General features: G+C 45.8%; 1 protein-coding gene across 1 annotated transcript in view; it reads left to right on the top strand.

The window, feature by feature from the left end:
* Ephb1 (EPH receptor B1) overlaps nucleotides 1-21,262 on the top strand; it is a 442,640-nt gene that overhangs the window by 309,311 nt on the left and 112,067 nt on the right. Inside the window, exon 5 of the mRNA XM_051140120.1 lies at nucleotides 4,616-4,951. Within this exon, the coding sequence (XP_050996077.1) occupies nucleotides 4,616-4,951 (336 nt within the window). The remainder of the gene's footprint in view (nucleotides 1-4,615; nucleotides 4,952-21,262) is intronic.

The following is a 21,262-nucleotide window of genomic DNA, read 5'->3' as shown; positions in this document are numbered from 1 at the left end:
CTGGAATCATTCTGTAAGCACCAGCTTGTCTGGCCCCAGAGCAGACCTCATAGAAATAAGGGACGGAGCTCAACACTGTCCCAGGGATCTGAGCCCCAGGGCTGTTTTATCTCACAGCACTCATTCTTATCTGAAGCCATCCCATTTGTCCCAGGCTTGCTTCTATTCTGTCAGGTTTCCCTCTGCAGAGAGATAACTACCAGCTCCATCAGCCTAAATGTAACCATCTGCCAGCTTTGTTTCTTACTTTCTTTTGCCTCCTAAGTGGCTGAAAGAGTCCAGAGACTTTTGGCTATAACAGTGAAAGAATGAATAACGAGTGGATTCCCAGTTACTCTTGTAGCCCAACCTTGAGCCATCCTGTAAGAATGGACCAATGAAGTAAACAGGACATATCCCACCAGTGAGGAGGCTGGGGAAGGATTTACAACAGGCTTGCTGGCTCCTCCTTGATTGCTGTGCCTCAGTCTTGGGGAAAGGCCCTGGGTGTCATGGCTTCCTCCTCCTCTACTCACATCTCACAGGGATGATCGTTGTGAAAAGCGCAGGGGACTCAGAATGGAGCAGCCATATTTCACATGAAAATTGTTCCTAAATAAATGTGGGGAAAAGCAGGGGATCAAAGACTCACAGCCAAACTTTGGGGAGAGCACTGAGGGTCCCATGGAAGAGAGGAGAGCTAGAAGGACTTGGAGGGGACAAGAGTGCCGCGAGGAAACCAACAAAGCCAACAAATCTGGGGCCAGGGGGCCCTGCAGAGACTGATGCACCAACCAAGGGCAATGCATGGAGAGAACCTAGACCCCATGATCAGATGTAGCTGATGGGTAGCTCAGTCTCCACATGGGACCCCTAGTAACAGGAGCAGGGGCTATTTCTGACATGGACTCTGGTACCCACTATTTGATCACTTCTCCCTGGCAGGGTGGCCTTGCAGGGCTACAGAGGAAAAATATATAGGCAGTCCTCATGAGGGATCAGATGGTAGGAAAGGAGGGCTCCTCCTTTCAGAGAACTAGGGGAGGAGGATAGAGGGGAAGAGGGAGGGAGGGTGGAAAAAGGAAGAGATGAGGGGGGGGGTTACAATTGGGATGTAATGTAAATACACACACATGTATACATATACATACATACATACATACATACATACATACATACATACATACATGCCTTCTTGAGGACATCCTTTCTGAGCAGCTAAGAGCAGTGGGGAGCACCATTCACCAAGGGAAGTCTCCTAAGCTGCCTCAGATGAGGCAGGAGTGTCAGAGCTAGCTCTTCGCTCCCCACATTATCTCATCAAATCCTCTTCTACTTATGGCCACTTGCAGTGGGGTCATGACTGCTCCTGCAAAGTCAAGGTCTGCCAGAGGTCCTTTCATCTGCCACAGAAAGGCACCCCAGATCACTAGAATAGTGCTTCTAATGCTGCAACCCTTTTTATATGGTTCCTCATGTTGTGGTGACCCCCAACCATAGAATTATCTTGTGGCTACTTCATAACTGTAATGTGCTACCCTTACAAATCATAATGTAAATATCTGACATGCAACTCCTGAGAACCAGTGCACTAGAGGGCTGGACAGCTGAGGCCTTCGGTCATGCACATAGAAAGCAGAAAGGGAAGCCAGGTGAGAAGAGTGTGTGACTGCTGGATCCTGGGGAAAGTTAGATACATTGCTCTGCGCTCTTGGCTATTACAGACAAGCCAGGTACCTTCTTCTCGGGAGACTGTATCATGGTGATGATCACACAGAGAGACCTTCACTGTGCAATGGTACAATTTGGTTAGGTGTTTAAAAATAAGTCTATGGGAGATGAAGGGACTGGATGACTGACAGACAGATCCTGGGTCTCTAAGGATGGGCTAGAGTTCCTGAAGTAGATAAGAGGGGAAAGAACTCCAGGGAGAATAAGGAGAGGTGAGGGTAAATAGTCTGAGGATATGGGCTCCTCAGAAGAAGAGCCTAGGGCAGGGGCATATGTGACTTGGAGAGCAGAGTGGCCATTTTGGGTAGCTGGAAGGCAATGTACTTTGGACCTGTGCGCATTTTAGATTTTACACTCTGGTATAAGTAGATGAGAGAGGGTCAGAAAAATGTGAGTGAATTGAGAGGCCCTTATAGCAAGGCAGGTGAACTGATGAGGCCCGGAGCCATTCTGAAGCTGTGGGGAGATAGAGAATAGGAAATAAAGAAGTGGCCGCAGCCCTGACAGGCTGTAATGAGGATGTACTTGTTGGAGGACACCAAAGATGGGGTTCCTGGGGCCTGGCTGGTGACTAAACAGGGTGTCAAGAAATGCTGGGATTGAGTTGTGGTCCCAGAATTTGTCAAGCAAAGGACAAAGGAAACCCAGTCGTATGAGGAGTTAGGGACGTAGCTTGGGAGCAGGTGGCTGAGCCCAGAGAAAAGAGGGACAGGGACGGTTACATTGGGGAAAGTTAGCTAGGGCAGTGTGGGGGTGATGCCGGGGTGTAGGGCTCGGTTTGCAAATAGTGAAGACTTCTGCAAGTTTAGACTCAGAGCCTGGAGCCAGAGGACAAGATGAAACTCAAGTTCAAACAGAAGAGGCGATCTCTAGAGGAGAGAGGTCCCGAAAAGCGTGAGGGCTACATGGTTGCTCTCTTGATGAAGCCTCGGCATTTTTACCTGAGGCTGCTTTCTGAAAGGACAGCCTTGGGACCTCCTGGGATGCTCTGGCATAACATCGTTTTAAAAGATTTACTTCACACCTAGCACAAAGCACCCACTCAGAAGGAGGTTATTTATTGAGAACGAGAGAGAGAGTGGCTTGTGGCCGAGGGAGATACCTTTGCTATAAAAGTGGGGCAAGCAATACTGGCATTGATCACTGGGAGCCTAAGGGCTGAGCCTCCCCGGCCGGAAGCAAACAAAAATGTTCAAGACACGCATGGACCAAAATGGGTTTTTAAACAGATTGTACAGTGCAGCAAGGCTGTCCTGGCTCAGTAAGAGCACATCTGAGACATGACCAGCAGCTCTCTGTGTACTAGCTGTGTGCTTACCTGTTGAGAGTGGTTGTGCGTCCCTGGAGAGATGGGTGGAAAATTCCTGAACACCATTTGCAAAGGCTTCAGTTAAAAAAAGGCTTCATGAATTCTACCCTGTCACTAGTGTGCATGAATGCCATGCTTTAGCCCAGGCCTAATGGGCTTTATATAGTACTATACTGATTTTCTTTCATGTTTTAATAGAATCTGGTTTAATATTTGCTTTCTGCTCTAGCTGCTTGCTGTTGACTGATTCAACACAGAATCCTTCCCTGGTGCCCTCCGACCTTGTTGTTATTTCCTCATTTTGTGTGTTGGCAATTGATTCCCGTCTCCAGCATGAACCACTTTACACATGTCTTCGTTCAGCTGGTGATGGTCACGTGTGTGGATGCTGAATGCATCACTACCGGGAGCGGCTGCTCCAGCCGACCTGCTGTTCAGAAGGGGGCTGCTTCCGGGCAGGATTCATTTCCATCCGTTAAACATTGACAGTATGCAAGACTCAGGCTCAGGGCCTTGAGGCTATGATCAATCCTGTCGGAAGGAACGTGGCTCTCCAACATACTCTAAAAATGCCGGCACTGTGGCCATTAATTCAGCAACATTTTCCTTTCCTACTGGGCTCATGTTTTCCAGAGTTATGGAGCAAGGCATTTCCATGTTTTGAATCATGAATATCCGTGGCCATCCCCATGAACCTGCTTGGTTTGAAGGAAGCAGGTGCTTAGAGCACACCTCGGCTTAGGAATATGAGCTTTGGAAATAGGCAGGTCTGGCCTCCATTTTGATTTTGGTTCCTGTAGACCACGTGACCGATGGCTAGTTTCCTCTGTAAGCTTTACTCTCCCTAAACATTTGGGATGATTACTGCATCTTCCAGTAGGGTTCCTTGCAGGGAGGGACAGATAAATAAAGTCAGGCATATAAAGCAGTTAACTGGTTGCTCCAAAATACACCCTTATGCTTTCTTGTGTCGTTGAGTCAAAGATGGTGGCTCCAGGAGCCTCTCCTACCCAGTGCCGCCTACTGTCTATAGTTATCAATCTGGTTCAATGTGACTGTTCATCTTTCCAGCTGCTCTGGCAGCCTGTGCTATGGAGAAACATCCTTGAACCATGTGCAAGCACATGAGTACTAAGCTGTACAGAATTTTGTGCAGGATTCCAGAACCAGTAGGGATCTTGAAAGAGTCTGCTCACATATATCATTGAGCTCCAGTCCAAAGAAGAAAAAGTGTGAAATTCAGTAACTGCCTTAGATACATGCCTATTAGCCATAAACATTGATGGAGGATAGGGCTTGGTCCTAAGAACAGAAGTACCTAAACTTACATGTTTAAACTTTTCTCTCCTTTGGAATACTTGATCAAAAGAAAGCAAGTCAGAGTAAGAATGACGGAAAGGGAAGTTGGGAAGAGGCTGTCTTCTTTGTCCATCTTCTTTTACATCTATGATGGATTTGAACATGGAGCTTTGGGGTTAAGGAATAGGGTTTATATGATTAGGTTGAGGTTGGACAGACCCCAAAGGCAGCCTAGAGAGTTGCTGATCAAGGAACTGTCTCTTCATGCTCATTGGACCTCTCTTTATCTCTCTGCAGGTGTCCCATCAGGTCCCCGAAATGTCATCTCCATCGTCAATGAGACGTCTATCATTCTGGAGTGGCACCCCCCAAGAGAGACTGGTGGTCGCGATGACGTGACCTACAATATCATCTGCAAGAAGTGCCGAGCAGACCGCCGGAGCTGTTCCCGCTGTGATGACAATGTGGAGTTTGTACCCAGGCAGCTGGGCCTGACTGAGTGTCGTGTCTCCATCAGTAGCCTATGGGCCCACACTCCCTATACCTTTGATATCCAGGCCATCAATGGAGTCTCTAGCAAGAGTCCCTTTCCCCCACAGCATGTCTCTGTCAACATCACCACAAATCAGGCTGGTGAGTCTGGAGGTTTTTATGTGTCTGTCTGTCTTTGTGCTGCCTTTTCATCCATCTCTATGCAGGGTCATAGTCAAAGCCACTCCCATCTCACACACCTGCCTTCAGGCCTCTTATAGGAGTAAAGGTGTCAGAAGAGAGATGTTTGTGACTGTGGAGGAGACTGGTGCCATCTTTAAACTTCTAGAGTTATCTGGGAACTAGGAAATGTTCTTATGCCCAGCATTAAAGAAAATATGTATATCCGAGCTGGAGCCGGGGCTGGTACTCTGTATCCAGCCAGGCCTCAATAAGTGCTACTGGACAAATGGATGAGAGATGATGATTAGATAGATGGGATGATATGGATACATGGATGGAAAGAGAATGGATGGATGAGTGAATGGATGGGTGAGTTACATGCATGTACAGATAGAAAGATGGATGGGTGAACAGATAGAGGGACGAGTGGTGGGAGTATTACAAATCTTTGAGAACAAGCACACCAGTGGTGCTTTCACAGAAGACACAGTGAAACAAACTTCATTTTCTATTAGACTCTTGTTTCTCAAGATTATAGCCTTCTAAGGTGCATGCTACAGTGCTATAAAGTCCTAGGACAGAAGATAATGGAAGGCATCTAGGACCCTGAGTATCTCTGCAGTGTGCATAGATCAGAACACATCTTTCTGTCTCTGTGTTTATTTCTAGCTCTTCCCATCTTTCCCCATTATTGCTTTTTACACCTCTTAGCGCAATCCATTTCCTTTTATATCCATTTAAACAGTCCATTCATGCACTAACTCATTTATTTACTCATTCATTATTAAGAGACAGTTACTTAGCGTCTACTCTACACTACGCAGTAGCCTGGATGCTGTGAGAGATACTGTGGTACTTGGACACAATTGTTCCTCCCATGAAACTCATTAATGGAAGTATTTACAAGACACAGACCTAAAGCGCAGAATTGTAGGGTGCTGTACACTGGCAGTAAGTAATAAGAAATTAAAGAGGAAGAGACGCTTGTCCCCTGTGTGAGTGAGCAAGACTGAGTGGGGGTGAGTATCACATCTATAGGTGACAGGGGTCATCAACTGTGGACTATGATCTTATTTGTAAATGTAGATTTTTAAATAAAAACTCTATAAGGATAACTTGTTAATAGAATAGCAGAAGCTAAGCATCTTTCTTGCTTTCTTTCCTGTTCTGTATCCCTTTCTTGACGTCCTTTTTTTTTTTTTTTTTTTTTTTTAATTTTCATTCTTTCCTATTCTAAAAATCCCATCCTCAGGCGTGTTCCACACCTTTTAATATGAGGCATTTTGATGACAGATGATTCTTGGGTTAAAGCTGTCAGAACTGAGAAGAAAAAAAGTGTTATGGGAAAGCATGGCTGTCCAGATGGCTGTGCTGTTGCTGTGTGTGTGTGTGTGTGTGTGTGTGTGTGTGTGTGTGTGTGTGTGTGCATGCTCATGTGGTGTGTTTGTATGTATGTGCCTGGTCACATATTTACATGCATACATGTATAGTGAGAAAGTAAGAGTGAAAGGGTAGAAGCCTCCAGCTGGTGGCCACAACCCAGTGCCATGGAGATAAAGCTTGTGAACAGTTTGTCTTACTCAAGAAAATGGAGTGGCAATTTCTGCATTATGTCAAGCATATAACACAAGCAGTCTTTGTTAGCAAGTGTTTCCCTTGGAGAATTAAGGCAGAAAACTGGCTGAAATATTTTAGTGTCCCAGCTTCTGGGAATAACAATCCTGCCAGGTTGTCATGTTACCCTGGGCTTGGCTGTCTTTTCTCCCTCTCTAAGCCTGTGAGAATAAACCTGCCACTTATATCAGTTTGCATTTATTTCTTCCTCTCCCTCCTTCCTTTACTCTGCTAGTCCTGAACCTGCTCATCTGCTTGTCTTGCCATCTGCACCTTCCAGGGCTTTAGTGAGCAGAGGGACCAGGGCTCCTAAAAGGGGCCTTGCATTACCAACATCTAAAACATTCATTTTATCCCCACCCACTTGTGCCTGTGCAAACACATTTCTCACGCCCTTTGCTCGCTAACAGATACTTTATTCCTAATTCTTTTCTATACTCCATTATACCCTTCCAATATATAATTCTTTTTTGATAATCCTAGAACTTTGATATCACAAAGTTTATAATCAGCAAGAGAGTGATGTAATACCTTCTTGGTAGTATGTGGCTCATATAAAGCAAATATCAAGTTGGCTAGTCTAGGGGCTATGGAATATCAAGGGATATACATGAGTACAAGTCATCTTTAGCAAGCAGCATTGGCTTTGTTGTTGTTGTTTGTTTGTTAATGTGGGAACGACCAAAATGAACACTTGAGCCTATGCCTTTGCAAGAATGACTGAGCCATCTGAACAAAAGCTATGGATTTTACCATAGTTGGGAGACTAAACAGTTGGCATTCTGAAAACCCAGTGCCAGGAGTGAAGTGGGTGAACCTGTGTGTAACCATAAGCCATGACGTGCCTAGCTTTCTCAGGACACCATTGCACTTGCTCATCCAAGTGTTGGAGATTGGCAGGTTAGAATTCCTCCCCCGGCTTTACAGCGTGATCCCTGTAAGTGTCTGTGACCGTCACTGTCCTAAGCGGATGACAGACCAGAATTCCGACCAAGAGAAATCCTGAAATCAATCACGAAGTCAACCTGTAAGTATTACCTGAGCCAGCAACTACTTGAACTGTGGTTCCTTTGGGGACTGCTGGACGGCTTCTCTTGGAGCAACAGAGTAAAGGTTCCCATGGATACCTCATGTGGTAGTTCGTTCACAGTCACAAAGAAGTGTGGAGTGGACAGCCTCATTTAATCCTCCTAATTACCCAATGATTAACCATCTTTCCATTAAGAGAGCAGAGGCTTGCAGGGATTTGGAGAATCTGAGATGGGAAGATATGTAAAGACTTTCCATGTTCTCACCTCTTGGTTTCAACCTTCCTACTTCCCTCCCTAAAAGGAGACATCTCCTCTTCAATGGCTCTCCCCATCTAATTGTTCATAACAGTGCATTTTTCTGCTCCCCAAGGAATACAATTCTGTAATCAGGGTACCATTTGCCTATAATTCTTTACTCAGGCAGAAGGCGAGCCATGGTTCAGAGTCCCTGTCTTCCATCATAACCCCAATCATGATATGCCAGGACTTTGTTTCCCTTGACTAATATCGTGAGATGAACTTCACCCAGGATTTAGTCAGGAACAAAAACGTTCTGCTACTTCTGAGCACCTATAGTGTGTGTGCACTCTTAGTAAGCTCTTTGCAAGGATGTAGCTCAGGTCAAGAAACTAGGCTTGGGGTGGTTTTTACATTTCTCAACATCTAACCACCAGAAAATAATGTCGCCAAATTTCAAGCTCGGGTTTGTGACCATTTTATCCTCAAACCTATCAAAAATCACATTATGGTGGGACATATAACCTATAAAGTCTCTCTAAGCTATTGCAATGTAGCTAGGCCACTTTAGCTGTCAAAAAAATTGTCCATCATCTCTGGTCAGGGTTGGTCATGAATTATGCAAGCTCAGATTTACGTGAGGTCTGGAGGATGCACCCTCGCACTGAATATGGCTGCTGTGACTTTAAAGTAGACTGGGTCAGGCAAAAACTCTCTCTGTTCCTGTGGCCAATCTGCAGTGAGGCTGTTACCACCATGAACTCCCACAGTTAATTCGCTGCCTGGATCATCTGTCTATCAGAGAGAATTAAGGGAATGGCAGCTTTCATGTCTCCTTCTGCTGGCTAGACTGGGAACATCAGAATCGGGAAAAGGAGTCCCAGAGATCTTGGGAGTTGGGAGATGAGTCAGCCAAGGCCTGATTTGAGCTAATCCAGGCCTGAGAGAGCAAACTCTAATGACACAAGGCCAGAGGATCATGGAGAGAAGCCAGTTAGGCTAAGTGAAAGGCAGTAGGACTGGTAGGGACTGCAGGGAACCGCAGGACACAGACAAAGCCACCACCCTGTTCCAGCAAGTGTTGCCTTTCCTGTCACTGCCTGGTTTTAATGAGCCTAAAATACAGTTCTAAAATGTTTAGAACTGATCAGAAAATTTTAAGTACTTGAAAGCCAAACAAACCCAGTTGTGGATTTGGCCTGCTGGCTATGGCTGATAGCCTCTCATTCCGAGGGCAAATCTCATTTACCCAAGCCTCCTTCATGTGAGCTGCTGTGCTGTTGAATCCTTTTTTTTTTTTTTTTTTTTTTTTCTGCCTGGGGCAAACATCTTCCTCACCTCCTAGCTTGGATCCTCTCTCTGCTCCTCACATGGTTCATGCAAATTCATTTAACTGTCACCATTCCTCATTTCTCACCTGTGAAATGAAAACCACTATAACCTGTTTCCAAGTGCTATAGCAACAAGTAAATGAGACACAAGATGGAAAATCACCCTATGTCTTGCTACGGCCTGGGAGATTCACATCATTTCTGGGAACACTTCCTGATCAAATTGCTGGACTTTCCTCCCTCAGATGTTGCCTTCTGAGGTGTCTGAGTCCCTTCATTTGGAATTGGATGCCATCGTACCCATCTGCCCATGTTGTGTTGATTGGAATAGGTACCAAAAAGGAGGGGACCAAGTTTGCATCAATGAGCTATGATGAGGGTGGGACTCAGTGATGCTCAGAAGCAGGCTCAGGATTGTTTTGCATCTCAAAGGTATCCCTTCTTCTTCTTCTTCTTCTTCTTCTTCTTCTTCTTCTTCTTCTTCTTCTTCTTCTTCTTCTTCTTCTTCTTCTTCTTCTTCCTCTTCTTCTTCACTATGTGTGTGTATGGAGGACCACTGCCTTCCTTACTGAAACAATTCTATCCCCTAGACTTGTATGTGACATTTCTATTGCATATAACTCCTGAATGGCCTGCTGAGCTCCTGGATTTGGAATTCATGTGCACAACCTATTACATGTCCATGATCTATTACTTAGTGTTGTGTAAAATAACCGCCCTGTTTCGGTTAATAGTCATAAGCTCCTATAGTTTGTCCATTTTTAAGGCATTTTTAAAGTTCTTGGACAATTAAAATCACTCAGAAGCACAGTTTTCCCTACAAAAGAATTACCTAGAACATCAATGCCTCTGAATCCATCACCTAATTTGCATTATTCCTTGGTTAAATATAGTATTTGCATGCATAAAGAATAATCTTTGAATATGAAAAGGAATTTACGATATTGCAATATATTGAGCTCTTTGGAGGAAAGATATTATGTAAATCTCAAAATTAAATATTAAAACAATATTACACGCTGCCTGTGAAAATGTAGAGCATTAAGATCCCATATGCTGGAACCAGTTCATTTTTAAAGGCTGGTCTCATTGGAAAAGAGTGGGTGAGAATTGCTCTAGAGCGGAGAAAAGATTGAGGCAGGGCTTTAAAAAGACTGGAATGACTTTAAAGAAAACCTTGAAAGAAGTAAATAAAGAAAAAGTTTTTTTAACTCAAGGAAATGAAATTTTCACTGTTCTTAATTCAATTTCATAGTTCATTTCATTGCTGTTTTCTTATTGCTGACTCCACGAAGGTTCAGATTGTTTCCTAAGCCCCACCATTGAGAAGAAACTTGTAGGTTGCCTGAGAAAGGCTTTGACCTCAGAAAGGCTATGCACAAGCACTAGGGTGTTGTCAATGAGGCTGAGGTCAGCAGGGGGCACCTGTTGACCAAGCTGTGGGTGTCCACCCTCTACAGCTTTGGGGTTTTCCACAGCATGGAGAGCTCTGAGGAAAACTAGGCTTTCTTACCTACCACCAGCGTCTTTGGGAAAGAGCCACAGAACAGTGAGCCTTGACACATACGCATAGAGAACTTTATTTCCCACAGATATCAACATGGCCCATGCGTGTGTTAGGCTGGAATCTGGCAACTAGAATATGTCTTGGAAATCTGCCGGTGACATCGTTGTCTTATTTTTTATTTTTATTTATCTTTTTTTATTCAGGTAATTTATTCAGATTACATCTAAATTGTTATCCCCTCACTTGTATCTTCCTGTTCCCCCTCCCTTCCTTCTTTCACCCTATTCCCCTCCCACTGGTCTGTGACAGAAGGGGACCTCCTCCCCTACCATATGATCACAGCCTATCAGGTCTCATCCTGGTAGCCTTCTTACCCTTCCTCTGAGTGCCACCAGGCCTCCCCACCAAGGAGAAGCGGTCAAATAGGGGTCACCAGAGTTTGTTGGTGACATCTTAAGACCCTGTCCAGGTTAACCAGATGGCTGTGTATTTTCCTCCACTGTGGTTCCTAAAAGGACTTAGAGAATTGATGCTTAGGATGACGTTATGAGCCATGATCAGAGGAACGGAAAGAAATTCATCCACCCTTACAAGGGGCCTGATTGGTCTGTTTGAGCACGTGAACTTTGGAAATACAACCACTCAACACAGTCTTTGCGACAGCTCTCCAGGTGTTGGCTCAATGCTTACCTATGTTTACCTATGTCTTACACGTTCTCCTCCATTTCCTTTCTCAAAAGATATGCACTGACACATCACTTCTTGTGCCAATCACACATTGTCCAGACACCAGGAACATAGCAGGGAAGTAAACAGGGGAGGATGCATGTTATCATGGGCCTTGTATTAGTCCACAGGACCCACAAAGACCAAGTGGATTGGAGATTCTGCTCTAACTTGAGTTCTTGGTCCCACTCCCTGCTTGAGACTTAGGATATAAATGCGTGTGAGTTCCAGAGAGAACTTCCACTTCCGGTGTCAGTTGTTCTCCAGTGACTGTGTTGGATGGGATACATTATTGTTGGCTAGCTGGAATAGTTAGATGTCCATGTTGGGTAGGCCACACAAAGATGGGACCTCGGAAGTTTTTATTTGGTACTGAGCTGTAGCTAGTGATGTTGAGAACTGAGGGTGGTTCCATCCTGCATCCCTGCTAAAAGGATTAGAGTGTCACCGGGAACCTGGGGACCTGTTCGTTCATCTTTCTCCATCTTGGGTCAAATGCTATGAGTGTATGGCTTGTGAGGTGACAATGGGGCTGCTGATTGTGAGGTGGTAGGGAGTTCTCAGTCTGTTCAAAGTCCTCAGCTGCAGAAGGAATCGAAGATGGTTTATGAAATAGCTATCATCGGCATCGTGGTCTTGGCAAAGAGGGTAGAAGGCTGTAGAGGGGTCCTGATACCTGTCTACTTAAGGTCTGCCTGACTTTTTTTTTTTGCTGTGAAAAGATACCATGGCCAAGGCAACTTATAGAAGGAAGAGCTTGTTGGGCAGGGACCATGACAGTGGGCAGGGACCATGACAGCAGGCAGGCAGAAATGGCATGAAGCAATAGTTGAGAGAGCACATCCTAATCTGAAGAGAGAATGGACTGGGAATGGGATGGGCTTTTGAAACCTCAAAGCCCAGTGACAAACCCCCTCCAACATTTCCAAACAATTCCGCCAACCAGGGACCAAACATTCAATTACATGAGCCCATGGGAGGCGCGTTCTCCTTCAAACTACCAGCACATTCCAGTGGGAAGCCTCCTCCAAGAGCCAACTTCCAGAGGAGCACACCCCGAATCTATCATATTGACTCCTGAAGCCTGTGCCTAGATAGATGGTTAAGACATAGAAAACATTCCACAAATGTTAATAAATACGTTTCTAATGAACGCCAGTCTCCTGAAATCAATTTCCGGCATCAACAAATGATTTAGCTTCAGCTCCCTCAGTGGTTTCTTCATCAGGCTTTTCATTGGTGTGTGTATGTGGTGGAGGGGGGGTGGGGGGAGGCTAAATTGGAATTAAGCCTGAACTCCCCCAAGCACTGATTAGGCGTGGGACATCTTATATACTTCTGTATCCCCCAAAGTCGCCCTGTGGGAGCCACATTACTATGACCTGGCCTGCTCTCATTTGCTCCCCACGGGCAGGGAACCACTGGCAGGCACGGTGGTGGCTAGCTGGGATGGTATTCCGGTGCTGTTCTCTGTCCACCTGCATTCCAGCTCCCTGCCTGTCATTTTCACAGCGCCAGCCATGTTAAACAGGCAGGAGCACGAGGGGATTTTGAATGCAGCAATTAACAAAACAGTAATCAAGCTAAGTGTTTAATTTCAGAAAATTAACATCTTCTCGGAGCGGATGTGAAAGATGGGGGGAAGAGGCAAAGCAAATGTTCTGGGTAAATAAAGGCAATGCTGGACCACAAATATTTTGCAGAGAAACGGGGAATCTGCCAGTACCCCAGATCATGAAGCCAGTGTCCGCTTAACTGTAGGATTGTAGCTATAGCATTGGGCCCTGCGATTTTAAAGCATGCATTTCCCTCCTTCCCTTTTTATTCTTCTTTCTTTTCTTCTAGGACATAAAGACAGAGAAAGGGTACAGCCACACTCCTTGTGACCTATCTACCCCATAGAAAAATCCTACTGTAAATATTGAAATTTTAGATGGGCAATAAGGGGTGTGTGTGTGTGTGTGTGTGTGTATGTGTGTGTGTATGTGTGTATGTGTGTGTGTATGTGTGTGTGTGTATGTGTGTATGTGTGTGTATGTGTGTATGTGTGTGTGGTATGTGTGTGTGTGTGGTGTGTATGTATGTGTGTGTGTGTGGTGTGTATGTATGTGTGTGTGTGTGGTATGTGTGTGTGTGTGTATGTGTGTGTGTATGTGTGTGTGTATGTGTGTATGTGTGTGTGTATGTGTGTGTATGTGTGTATGTGTGTGTGTATGTGTGTGTGTGGTATGTGTGTGTATATGTGGTGTGTATGTATGTGTATGGTGTGTATGTGTGTTTGTGTGTGTGTATGGTGTGTGTGTGTGTGGTATGTGTGTGTGTATATGTGTATGTGTGTGTATGTGTGTATGTGTGTGTGTATGTGTGTGTGTATGTGTGTATGTGTGTGTGTATGTGTGTGTGTGTGGTATGTGTGTGTGTGTGTATGTGTGTATGTGTGTGTATGTGTGTGTGTGTGGTATGTGTGTGTGTGGTGTGTATGTATGTGTATGGTGTGTATGTGTGTGTGTGTGTGTGGTGTGTGTGTGTGTGGTATGTGTGTGTGTGTGTGTGTGTATGTGTGTGTGTGGTGTGTGTGTGTGTATGGTGTGTATATGTGTGTGTGTGTGTGTGTGTGTGTAGTAGTTTGTGTACAGGGAGGGATGCATATAAAGAAGCAGCTGTGCCTGGAGCTGGGTGGAGAAAGGGGGACAGCAAAGTTCTCTTGGTGGCTGTTTCCTCATCCAGTAGGTGGGAATGATTGCTGAGACTAAAGATGGGGACAGCTGGGAAGGTGTCTTTGTGTGAGGAATGCTGTGAGGTCTGAGGCAGGCTTGAGGCTTTGTGAGGAGGTGGCACAGTTAATAGGGAGAGCAGAGCTCTCCAGGGTTATCCTGAGCTTAGCGCTGCCTGAAGAAGGCCCAGAAACTGTGTACTCACGGGGCTGCAGGTCCACGGGAGGAGAATGTAATCTGACTTAATGAGCAGCTTTCCTTGAGGGGTCTTGCAGGCAGCTGACACTGAGAACAAAGAAAGCAAAGCCAGAGAATGAGACAATGGCTGGAAATTGCCTCGGAGATATCCCAGGGGCTTCCAGAAGCCTCTGCAGACAGCATCTAGAGAAGATAGGTTCAGTCCTACGTGTAGCACATTGTGGAGGATTTGAGCGCCTGTTCAAAGTGTTGTTTATGCAGTTGGATATTCAGGCTTCAATTTTCTTTGTCAAGTGGGAAATAAGATTGCTTGCCAAGAGCGAAGGGGATGGTATTGGGGCTGAAGAGTTGAGGGGAGTAGAGCAACTCTGATGAACAATTACAGACGATGGGAGATGAAATAACCAGAGAACGCTGGGTTTCTAGAACATACTGAGAGCTCATTTGAAGCTGATGATCACATGTTTACAAAGATGACTCCCTACCCCTGCCCGCCTTGCCTTTTTGTGTGGCCTTTCAGGCAGTGTGCCCCCTGGTTAACAAACTCTACACAAGGGGGCCATGGATCTATTTCTGCTTGAGTTTTGGCAGTTGTGTGGTGTGAAAAGAGGAAGACACCCATGCCTGAGGGCATGAGTGCCTCAGAATACATTACTGGAAAGATAGAACCTAAGCAGGATAAGAAGCGATATAAATCCGAAGGGGGGTGGGGTGGCTTTGTGGGTGGAAATGAGACCAACTGGGCCAGATGAAGCCAGAAAGGGTTACAAAGGATCATCAAAGATGGGGCTGAGGAAGTAAAGTACAAAGCATGTGATTTTGAAAGTGGAATAACTTCTGGTGAGGTGAAGTCCAAGTGCGGACAGTGGACTGAGCAGACATGGGGGAAGTGTCGAGTTGAGGGAAGGCAAAGTGGACTCAAGAGGACATTGACGTCATTTCCTGCAGAGCAAAGCTCTATGTGGAGGTGAAGACAGAAACAGCTGGGAATGGAGGAGTGATGGAGGCAAGAGAGGCAGTACATGGTTGTCTCAAGCTGGGACAGTAGTGGTCCAGACACAGGCACTTCTGCAGAGGATGCAGGGTGAGAAGTAATGTTGGAGAGATGATGAGAGGCAGAAAGGACACACCCACTTCCTGTCCCTGAGGGGTGTCAGACATAAAAAAATCACAAAGTACCCACACTGGAGAGATCTGTAGGGCAGGGGTGCCTCTGAGGAGAGCTTTTCCTTAACATGGGTATATGAAGACCACTGACAGAGGAAGTACTGGAGACTGGAGACTTGCCTGGCTTCTGAGCAGCCAGCTTGGAGGGTCCAGTGGGCATGAATTTCTTGGTGGGACGATAAAGCCAGGGTTGAGGGAAAAGCAACTGAGATGTGGTGGGGTTGGCGGAACGCAAGGAGGAGCTTATGGTGTGGCTGCCAGTGAGCCACCCTCATAAGGACAGGCTCTGGGCCTGCACCAACAAAAAACCTGGGAACTTCAGGCCTAGCAGAGGATGATGTGGTGATATCAGCCTCAGGATGGTGGCGGAGGGTCTCCAGCCACTGTAGGGGGCTCTGGTTAATGTGTTTGGATAAGAGCTAGGGAGCAACTGGGCCATACAGCCCACTGTAATGTACCTCTTGTTGCCTTCTGAGCCTGGGAGCCCCACCTGGGGTGGGGAGTGGACTTTTTGGTGAAGATTTTTGTGATATTAAACCAAAGGTGCCAGCACTCATCTTATGCCAGGAAAGGCAGATAGGCTCACAAGAGGCAACAGAACAGAGCACACCAGCTAACCCATAGGTCCTGGTGATCCTGTCCTCATGTGCCTTAGCAGTGAAGCTGGATACTTGCAGAGGACAGGCCACGTCTGATAAGTAACTCCTCCACCCTGACCCCGACACACAACTCCACTGTCTCCCAAAGGCTCCAGAGTTACACAGCTCTGATTTGTTGTCCTTTCTAGAGTAAATTCTCATTTTCTGAGGCGCCATCTGGTTCTCTTGGTAGGGAGGAAAAGATGTGGGGAAATGCCAAGCTGGGAACACCAGGAGCAGAACTGGGTGGCAGGGTTATCCATACTGCCTTCCGGAGCAGTGCTCTCTACATTTGCATGGAAGGGGTGCCTGGAGTCCCTGATCTCTCTGAGAACATGAGGTTCCTGAAGACAGTGGGTGATATGAGCCTAGCTGCCTCCCACTCTGGCGCTAGATCTCCTCAAGGGACAGAGGAATTGCTGAGCTCCTAGGTGTAGGGGCAGGCTGGAGGGCCAGCTAGCATCAGGCTTTGAAAGGAGGCCAGGCTATTTCCGGCTCTGTATTAACTTGCTGGGGACTTTGGGAAGTCGCTTTCCCTCTCTTGCCTTCAGCACTCTAATCTGTAAATTCTAAGAGTTGACAGAAAATTGAATGACCTGGATGTCCTCTCAGAGCTTAACATTTCTGATGTCTAGATTTGGAGATAAGCAGTTTGCAAACCTGAGCACGCATCAGACTCACGTGAGGGTCTGAAAGGGTCCTTAAGCCCAGATTACTGGGTCCCAGCTCAGCCGGGGGATGGGGGAATCAAACACCTGCATTTTTTTTACTAGTTCCCAAGTGATCTGGGACCACAGTCTGAGAACTGAGAGTTAGGTGGATGGATCTCAATGAAGAATATCTCCCACATAAAAGAGACATAATAGAAGACATGAGGTTCTTCCCTTAAACCTCATTTTCAGAAAAGACCATCCACAGGTCCCCAGCATGCACACACACACATGCATGCACACACACACACACACACACACACACACACACACACACACACACAAACACACACACACACAACTTTGTCTTGGAACAAAACCCTTAATGGAAGGAAGAACCTGTGACTCTTTGCCTGTGAGCATGAAGCTCACTCAGCTCACTCAGGTCTGAAGGCCTCACTTTCCCTCACAGAGTCCTAACCTCTGACTCAGCCAATCTCCCACAACAATGAGGAACTGAGGCTGCATACCCAGGGCATCCTCTGACACCAGGTAATTCCAGGTTATGGAGGAAACTCAAAGGAAGTGTCAGGGTTAACTCCCAGAATAAAACGTGAAGCCAGTGTTCACAATAGGAGAAAACAATGAGAGAAATAATTAATTCTGCCTTTGTATTCATATCCAGGCTCCAAACTAATTGCTTATTTGTTTAATCTACTTTGACCAGAAGTGTTACTGCACCAAAAGTATTTAATGAGTCAGGCTTCCTAATGTAAAATTCAAGCATATTTGTGCAGCGTGGTGAGTTTTCATCAACAGAGGGAGAGCCTGCTCTCCTGGCGGGGCCTTCTTAGCGGAGTTTCATTCTAGAATGGAAATGTCACCATAACCACAAGTCACCAGGGTGCAAATCTTTCTTTGCTATCCATACCAATGGGCCTGGACTCTTTAGCTGACATTTCGATATGGGTTTGGGCTCTGCTCCACCCCCGCCCCCCAACTCCCATGGATGTGTTTTCCATGAAGGTAAAGCCAGCCAGCCATTCCCAATGGGCCTCTCCTAATTCTGTCATTCACACCCTTCCAGGAACTCACACAATTTAACCTGAGAATTCAAGGCAACTTTCAGAGGCTTCTAGCAGTTTAGTGCCCCTGAGATGAGTACTGACTTAGCCTCCTGAGAGTCTTCATCTATGCAATGCAGAACTCCTGCCCCTATTTCCTCAGAACCCCCAAACTTATAGCTGTTCCATGTCCCCTTCCCATGATTCACAGCTCTGCTTCCCCTCACCTACCCTCTTCTAATACCTGTGTTTGGCAGAACTAAGCCATCTTTCTCTGAGGACTTTCGAGACGATCCCCCAACCATTGCAGTAAGGACAAAGTTTTGTTGGGCATCTAACGTATGGTTAATGATACTGGTTAAGTGGGAAGTGGCTAAAACCATATTGCGTGCCCGAAAGACCTTACTTCAGGGATAGAGAACAGAGTGGCTGGAAAGTTAGCTAATGGTGAGCTGATTCCCAAGCCTAGCATATTCCCAATGATGATATTAACAGTGAGGTCCTTTAGTTGGGCCAAGCGACCCACGGCAGTGCTTTTAAAGGCTCTCACAGTGTCATGAAGACAGCTCACACCTAGAAATGAGAGGCAGGTTCTTGCGCCTGCAGCGATAAATGCCCACCACACCTGTAAATATTAAGGAGAGAGTTAGAACTTTTTCTAATGGGGAGCTACTAAAGGTTTTGAGGTGTCGGGGTAACAGGTGAAGTCAAACATCTGGAAGGCTGGTCTTGCTACATTGCAATTTGAAGTAAAGAGGTTCAGAGGTAGAGATACGGCCAGGCGTGGTGGCGCACGCCTTTAATCCCAGCACTTGGGAGGCAGAGGCAGGTGGATCGCTGTGAGTTCGAGGCAGCCTGGTCTACAAAGTGAGTCCAGGATGGCCAAGGCTACACAGAGAAACCCTGTCTCGAAAAACAAACAAACAAAAAAAAAAAGAGAAAGAGAGAGAGAGAGAGAGAGAGATGCTTAGACAGTACAGTGAGGTATAAATAAAGAGAGTGGCAAGATCTGTGGAAAGCCTCTGGAACATTGGGTTATGCCACTGGATGAGTAGGGCATGGCTCCTTCCCTCCCAGTCACAGGTTGCCTTATTCTTGGGAACAAGGCCATCCATGTCTCTTCCTAAATTACTTCCTGGTGTGTGTGTGTGGGGGAGGGGGGGGCGACAAGCTGACTCCAGTTTCACAGGGAAGTGTCATCCTTCTTCTGAGATGTGTCTCTTCCACCTCTGGAAAGCCCAGATTTGTTTTTTTGTTTTGTTTTGTTTTTGCTTTTGCTTTTGTTTTTACTTTCCCTATCTCCAAGGCTGTTCTTGCCTGGCCTCTCCACCTCCGCCTTGGTCGACATGTTCATTTATTGCCTCAAAGGTATTTATGAAGTAAATGCCCAAGGCCACCACTGGATTGAATTGTGCATCTCACATTTATCTTGGGGGGAGCTATGCCCAGGCATTGATTGGCATGTCTGAGCAGCACTCATCCCGGAAGGAGAGTTGCAGGTGAATGCCAAATGCCCACTCTAACAGGAGTGGCAGATCACACATGGCTTGGCCTCAGAACATTTGGAAATTTCATAATGCGAGGATTAGCATTCCTGTTGTATGGCTGAAAAAAGATGAACTTCCAAGAAGTTAGGACCCCGAGTTAACTCAAGATCACATAGTAAGCAGAAGGCCAAGCAAGCCTGGGAACCTGTCTCCCAGCAGCATTACAGGGCCCTGAATACAGCCCTCCTTCATTTCTGCTAATTCCTACGGCACTGCCTGGGGCCCCAGGCTGCTTATTATTCCTCATCTCACCTCTCTTCACAGCTGTGGTCTACAGTAGAGAGGGCAAACTATGGGCCCAAGGATGGTTGGGCTGGGAAATGCTATTCTAGACAGACTACAGGAGGCTGGTGTTTCCATATGCTCCAGCTTACCCTCAAGAGAAATGTAAGCATATGCTACACAGAAACTGGTATATGAATGCGCACAGAAACATTGTGTGTGTGTGTGTGTGTGTGAATATGTGTGTGTATGTGTGTGTGTGACTTTTGCAGGTGGCTATAACTTTTGCATTTTCTTTATATGTGTCCGTTCCATATCCAAATGACAGGATTTCATTGCATTATTCTCCACCATCCAGCTCTTACAGTTTTTCTGGCCATCTTTTATATGTTCCCTGGGCCTTGGAGGATGGTATTATAATCCCATTTTGAGCTGAACACTCAACAGCCACTTTTTCAGTATTTTGACCAGTAGTGAGTCTCTGTATTAACTGTCACCCTTCCGAAAAGAAGCTTGCCTGCCTAGGCTGTGAGCAGCATTAGTTTATGGGTATAAACATAAATAGCTAGAAGTCAGTTTGGGATACACACAAATTTAACAAAATATCAGTAGTACATTCTCCCTAGGGTCTGTGGCCTCCCCATCCATAGACTTTTTTCACCCACTTTACATGGGCCAAAACACATAGCAAGCATGTGTTCCCACCTTAATTTCCAATTGGAAAGTAGTTGGTTACCCTCAATATATTTTTGCCACTATTGCACCAGGGTATGCATCTGGCCTATCTAGTCAGAACAATAGCACAAAGGATCCACAGCTGGTAAAGACAGTTGGTGACCTTTCTCTTTGCAACCCTCATAGCCTGCGTAGCACCTTCTGGCACCATGAATTCTAGTCAGCGGGAAGACTGCTGACAGCTCAGTGCCAGCATTCTCTTAACTGTCCCAGTGTGGAAACAATTCAGAAAGGAATGCTTATGCTAAAAGTGCTTAACAGGTCTTGAGTTTACATAGCTCATGCTGAGACAGCAGTGTCTCTGGGGAGAAATGGTCACTGCGTGGACCATCTCCCATGTAAGTAAGGACCAAGGAAAACGACCCTACGATGTCTACCATGAATTATTGTGAGGCTAGGATCCTCTTCCTATGAGTTGTCTAACAAAACTCAGATATGAACTCCAGACTGAGGAGACCATTCACCCTCCAGGAGGCTTGGAGACCTTCTCCCTCAACTGAGTGCATTGGAGGGAAGTCAGCTGTGACCTGCAGCGTTCTGAGTTGGGAGAGATGGCCTGGGAACACATCATCCTTGGGAGGACTCTCAGCCGTGCAAGCAGTGCTGGTTTCTTTTTAGAAAGGCTTGATGACCTTCAAAAATCCAAGTGTCTTATTTTCTTAACTTCTTCAGACGCTGTACTTCAACAGAACAAACTTAATTTTGAGTGGATTTGCAGTTTGCTGTGAATTTTCTTTAAAACTACATGTAAATATTTTGATGTCTTAAAAATGTATTAACATAGTAAACTTGTATCAATTGTTAGATCCCAAAGTGGATTATGGATAAACCTCTTGAAGGAATTATTTTGACCCAAAAATCAATTAAGAGATTATGAAGTAATTTCTAATAAGCAAGGATAATGCAACA

This window comes from Acomys russatus, chromosome 32 (assembly GCF_903995435.1).
Source record: "Acomys russatus chromosome 32, mAcoRus1.1, whole genome shotgun sequence".
NCBI lineage: Eukaryota > Metazoa > Chordata > Mammalia > Rodentia > Muridae > Acomys > Acomys russatus.
This window is presented reverse-complemented; position numbering and strand designations above follow the sequence as displayed.